The sequence below is a fragment of the Notothenia rossii genome, assembly GCF_949606895.1.
Source record: "Notothenia rossii genome assembly, chromosome: 11".
Classification (NCBI taxonomy): Eukaryota; Metazoa; Chordata; class Actinopteri; order Perciformes; family Nototheniidae; genus Notothenia; species Notothenia rossii.
This window is the reverse complement of record NC_136910.1, coordinates 58,207,333-58,213,332: the sequence shown is the minus strand read 5'-3', so window position 1 is coordinate 58,213,332 and position 6,000 is coordinate 58,207,333. Positions and strand designations below refer to the sequence as shown.

Below are 6,000 nucleotides of genomic sequence, written 5' to 3'. Positions count from 1 at the left end.
AAAACATTTGTTGACATTTCCAAAGAAGAAACCCCCTCGTAAATAACATATATATTTAATAACGATAGTCGGACCCTCATGTGTCTGGCGTCCCGTCCCCTGTGTGTTTTACTGTGGTGTCTGCACTTCTGCACAGATTAACCTCTCTTTTGTTTCGGGGGTGGGGGGGGGCACAAAGCGGAAGCCCCTCCCCTGATGCTGAGCTGGGGGTTTCAGCGTGGCCTCCTGCCAGGGGAGGCTTTAAAAGGGTGGGGGCTCCGATGAACATCTCACATTCACATCAGGACGTCCCAGCAGCACCAAACCAACGGTGAGTCCCAGCTGACGGACCCCCACATGCCCCAAAACAGGGGCCGATCCACGGGGACCAGAGGCGGTGAAACAGGGTGGAGGACAGGAGGAAAAGTGGAGAGACAGAAACAGACAGATAGAAAAAGAGGCTTCTGGCTTCTCTGACACTCTGAACTTGTCTAGAAATTACATTTGGACGATTTTCAAGCTGACTTTGCGGAGCTTTTCTAAAAACACACTCTTGTTGTTTCATACTGTAGGACATTTCAAATGTTTTATAACGGGCGTGTTTTTCCATAGATTAACACTAAAGTTGTGTGGACAGATTTGGGACTTCTACACAGTGTAGAAAAAGGGAGTTAATGTGCTGTAAAGAAAGATAAACAATAGCCATGGTGTCAGAGAGAAGTCATTCAGGCCTCTGAGGATTCAAAGCTGAATTCGTGGTATAAATAGAAAACACACTTGTTGTTTCATTTAGCGCGCCGTATAGCAGGCTTCTTAGCACAGATCGACACTGTGGTTGTGTAGACAGATGTTAGATGGCATGTCATTGTTCAGCATGTAGTCCAGGGTTTTAATGTGCACTAAAGTTGCTGAATGTTTCTGGGTCTAATCCCACTTTCTTGCATGGCTTAACTCCCTAATCTGCGGATGTGTTTGTCAGCTGAATGAGGTTTGACTTTAGCTCGCTCACGCACACCGTCCAGCTGTCCATTGTCGTTTCTATTCTCAAGGTCTTTGTGTTTTCCTTTTTCTTTCAGACAAGATGACTCACCACTGCACCAAGTTCTCCGGCCACTGGAAGGTGAGTCTGCCGATGCAAACACACATCCCTCTCCTCTTTGGACTTTCAAATGAAAAGCTTAAACAGAGATGATCAGTCAGAAGAACTGCACTCGTCCTTTGTCACAGCAGAAAGGAGACAAAGACAGCTTCATGTTAACTAAGAAGCATGCTTAAAAGCAACATGCTGTATATTAGGACACTCTGAAACTTCGTTATCATATTCTCACGGTCAAATAAAACCCTTTCTCACAGTTTGGTCCCAGCTAACTCAATGCAATGACTTTAAACTCACTTCTTGGTGCATTGAATAGTCTTTTCCAGTGGTTCTAAAAGCTGTTTTCTCGCCTGCAGATCATTGTGTTCGACGAGGAATGCTTCCAGGGCCGCCGCCACGAGTTCACCTCCGAGTGCTGCAACGTGATGGAGTTCGGCTTCGAGACCGTGCGCTCCATGAGGGTGGAGAGCGGAGCGTGAGTACAAACATCGACTCAAAATGAAACCACCTTTGATCTGTTGTGTTCGACACCAAGGTTCAAAGAGCAGAGAGCTGCAACGGTTAGTCGACCAATCGATAAGTGGATGGACAGTTAAATACTCAACAAATATTTATTAAAAAATCCTAATTCAAGTGCATTTTTAAAGCAAAATTGTCAAAAGATGCTCTGAAAAATTGAGATTCGCAGCTTTTCCCTGTTTTATATCATATTATCATGAACATATTTAGGTTTTAAAAAACAACACATTTCACTTTCAGAGACTCGGATACACATTTTCACTATTCTCTGATATTTCATAGAACACTTTACACATAGGAAAGGGATCAGTTTTACAGTACACATAGAGAATAAGCTCAGAATACTCTACGAAGAAAGGACCAATTCCTTCCCACTAAAAACCCACTTCACAAACACAGGACACTGTATTCATAATGAATGTTCCTCCGCAGCTGGGTGGGCTACGAGCACGCCTCCTACCAGGGGCAGCAGTTCGTCCTGGAGAGAGGAGAGTACCCTCAGAGCGACGCCTTCGGAGGCAGCAACGCCTACCACATCGAGAGGATGACCTCCTTCAGACCCATCGCCTGCGCTGTGAGTAATATGCACTTCACCGCAGAGGAAGCACTACAATCGGATTTATTACTACTTTTTCCATTCAGAGATTCAGTTCCAGTGATACTTTAACATATGGTAGCAGAAGTGGAAGAAGTAAAAGAACAAATGATGAAGTACTATCTTTAAACACAAATAAAAAGTCTGTCAAATAACAAGCTGTGTATCTTGTGATCTAAAGTTATCTAAAAAGGCTCAGTTTCATCTCTCAAGCATGCGGGTGTTTTGCTTTCCCCTCTTTCATATCATCACAAACTGAGTATCTTTGAGTTGTGCACAGTAAACCCAGTGCAGTAGAAATACAAAAGAACATTTGAACATGAAGACATCTCACTGAACTAAAGCAGAAGGATCTAAATGCACTTTACTGCAGTGCAGCTCTGCAGGAATGTGTGTGTGTTTGTGTTTGTGTGTTTGACCGGAAACTGACAGAGATGCATTGTGTCCCCCCCCCCCCTGCAGAACCACAGAGAGTGTCGTATGACTATCTTTGAGCGTGAGAACTTCCTGGGGCGTAAGGGCGAGCTGAGCGACGACTACCCCTCCCTGCAGGCCATGGGCTGGTGCAACAACGAGGTGGGGTCCCTGAAGACCCAGTCTGGAGCGTGAGTCACTCTCTTTTACACATATATACAGTTACTACGCACATATATACAGTTACTACGCACATATACACAGTTACTATGCACATATACACAGTTACTACGCACATATATACAGTTACTACGCACATATACACAGTTACTATGCACATATACACAGTTACTACGCACATATATACAGTTACTATGCACATATATACAGTTACTACGCACATATACACAGTTACTACACACATATATACAGTTATTACGCACATATACACAATTACTACGCACATATATACAGTTACTACGCACATATACACAGTCACTACGCACATATACACAGTTACTACGCACATATATACAGTTACTACACACATATATACAGTTACTACGCACATATACACAGTTACTACGCACATATATACAGTTACTACGCACATATACACAGTTACTACACACATATATACAGTTACTACGCACATATACACAGTTACTACGCACATATACACAGTTACTACACACATATATACAGTTACTACGCACATATACACAGTTACTACACACATATATACAGTTACTACGCACATATATACAGTTACTACGCACATATACACAGTTACTACACACATATATACAGTTACTACGCACATATACACAGTTACTACGCACATATACACAGTTACTACGCACATATATACAGTTACTACGCACATATATACAGTTACTACGCACATATACACAGTTACTACGCACATATATACAGTTACTACGCACATATATACAGTTACTACTTACATATACACAGTTACTACGCACATATATACAGTTACTACGCACATATACACAGTTACTACGCACATATATACAGTTACTACGCACATATATACAGTTACTACGCACATATACACAGTTACTACGCACATATATACAGTTACTACGCACATATGTACATGTTTATCCAAGTTTCTGTTATTATATTCAACATTTCACTATTTCTTGTCTATCTCCATTTCTCTATTTACCTTCCACAATTTCTTATTTCCTAACAGAATTAGTCAATTTCCTATCATCATTTATATATTTCCTATCCATAGTTGACCAATTTGACATAAAAACATATTTTCTCTCCATCCCCTCCATGTTCTTGGCGCTCTATATTGTTCATGTCCACATTTTAGGATCAACAAACCACATTTTTCCCCCCAGTTCAAAAATACCGCTGGTTTCACAACACCCCTCTCTTGCACCATGTAACCCTCCTCCCTCTCTCTCCCTCCTCCCTCTCTCTCTCTCTCACAGCTTCGTGTGCTACCAGTACCCCGGTTACCGTGGATACCAGTACATCATGGAGTGTGACCGTCACTCTGGAGATTTCAAGCACTTCAGAGAGTTCGGATCCCACTGCCAGACCCCCCAGATCCAGTCCATCCGCCGCATCCAGCAGTAACCTCACCACCATGTGACCCCTGACCTCTAACCCCTGCTGATTAATAAAATGTATTTCTTAAAACCACAAACACTGCCACCTCTGAGTCTGCTTTCTTTCTCATATGTTCACCTCATACTACTGTATACATTCAACATACTGTATTCAGAAGAGGGAGGAGTACTTAGGTCTTGTACTTGAGTACAATTTGAAAAGCAGAAGTACTCAGATCTTTTACTTGAGTAAAAGTTGAAAAGTAGAAGTATACAGATCTTGTACTTGAGTAAAAGTTGAAAAGTAGAAGTATACAGATCTTGTACTTGAGTAAAAGTAGAAGTATACAGATCTTGTACTTCAGTAAAAGTAGAAGTACTCAGATCTAGTACTTGAGTAAAAGTAGAAGTATACAGATCTTGTACTTCAGTAAAAGTAGAAGTACTCAGATCTAGTACTTGAGTAAAAGTAGAAGTATACAGATCTTGTACTTCAGTAAAAGTTGAAAAGTAGAAGTATAAAGATCTTGTACTTGAGTAAAAGTAGAAGTATACAGATCTTGTACTTCAGTAAAAGTAGAAGTACTCAGATCTAGTACTTGAGTAAAAGTAGAAGTATACAGATCTTGTACTTCAGTAAAAGTAGAAGTACTCAGATCTAGTACTTGAGTACAAGTAGAAGTATACAGATCTTGTACTTCAGTAAAAGTAGAAGTACTCAGATCTTGTTCTTGAGTAAAAGTAGAAGTACTCAGATCTTGTACTTGAGTAAAAGTAGAAATACTCAGATCTTGTACTTGAGTAAAAGTAGAAGTACTCAGATCTTGTACTTGAGTAAAAGTAGAAGTACCAGAGTGTAGGAATACTCTGTTACAGTAAAAGTCCTGCATTCAAAATGTTCCTGAAGTGAAAGTAGAAAAGTATTCTCATCAAAATATAGTGAAAGACAGTAAAAGTAGTCATTGTGCAGATTGATCCATTTCAGAATAACATATATGATATGTTTTATAATGATTGATCATGAAAGTGTTCTCAAAGCTGGTAAAGGTGCAGCTAGTTTGAATGACTTTGTATACTGCAGGGTAGCTTGTGGATGTATTAAAGTCTTGGTCCTTGTCTCTAACCTCCTGTCACTAACAGAGGATGGATGTGGTTCAGTAAAACCATCCGATTACTGAGCTGCTAGAGCTAAACCGGAAGAGCGTTAGAACAGGAAGTGGGGAAAGGGTCGGGTTGCATGAGGTTTCACATCACAACATTTAATCCAGAATCACACGATGGTCTTTACCTGATGTCAGTTGTTGGGCAATTCAAGTTCCTAGGTTAGATTCACTTTATTGAATCAATCTGCACATTTTACTTTTGGTACTTCCACTATATTTTGATGATAATACTTTTCTACTTTTACTTGAATAACATTTTGAATGCAGGACTTTTACGGAGAATACTGAAACAGAGTATTCTTAAACTCTGGTACTTCTACTTTTACTCAAGTACAAGATCTGAGTACTTCTACTTTTACTCAAGTACAAGATCTGAGTACTTCTACTTTGAATCAAGTAAAATATCTGAGTACTTCTACTTTGAATCAAGTACAAGATCTGAGTACTTTTACTTTTTACCCAAGTACAAGATCTGAGTACTTGACAGAAACTCACAGAAAAAAATGTACAGAGTTGTTTTCGGGGAAATGTGTGGGCTATTTCTGGTAAGCCGGTCGTAAATAACAATAGTCTGAATGTGAAAAAGGGGAAGTCTCCAACTATGATATTAAATCTCTAAAGCTATTCGAAGAGAATGAGGTT

General features: G+C 40.1%; 1 protein-coding gene across 2 annotated transcripts in view; it reads left to right on the top strand.

The window, feature by feature from the left end:
- The window catches only part of cryba4 (crystallin, beta A4), a 17,117-nt gene extending 12,824 nt beyond the window's left edge, over nucleotides 1-4,293 (top strand). The window contains exons 1-6 of one of the 2 annotated variants that reach the window (XM_079659914.1): nucleotides 286-310; nucleotides 1,056-1,099; nucleotides 1,432-1,550; nucleotides 2,027-2,168; nucleotides 2,652-2,794; nucleotides 4,076-4,293. In XM_079659914.1, coding sequence (XP_079516040.1) covers nucleotides 1,061-1,099; nucleotides 1,432-1,550; nucleotides 2,027-2,168; nucleotides 2,652-2,794; nucleotides 4,076-4,223 — 591 coding nt within the window. In that variant the 5' untranslated portion in view covers nucleotides 286-310; nucleotides 1,056-1,060 and the 3' untranslated portion in view covers nucleotides 4,224-4,293. Of the gene's footprint in view, nucleotides 1-285; nucleotides 311-1,055; nucleotides 1,100-1,431; nucleotides 1,551-2,026; nucleotides 2,169-2,651; nucleotides 2,795-4,075 lie in introns of those variants that run through there. The other variant, XM_079659915.1, reaches the window with a different exon arrangement.
- The last annotated feature ends 1,707 nt before the right edge of the window (nucleotides 4,294-6,000 follow it).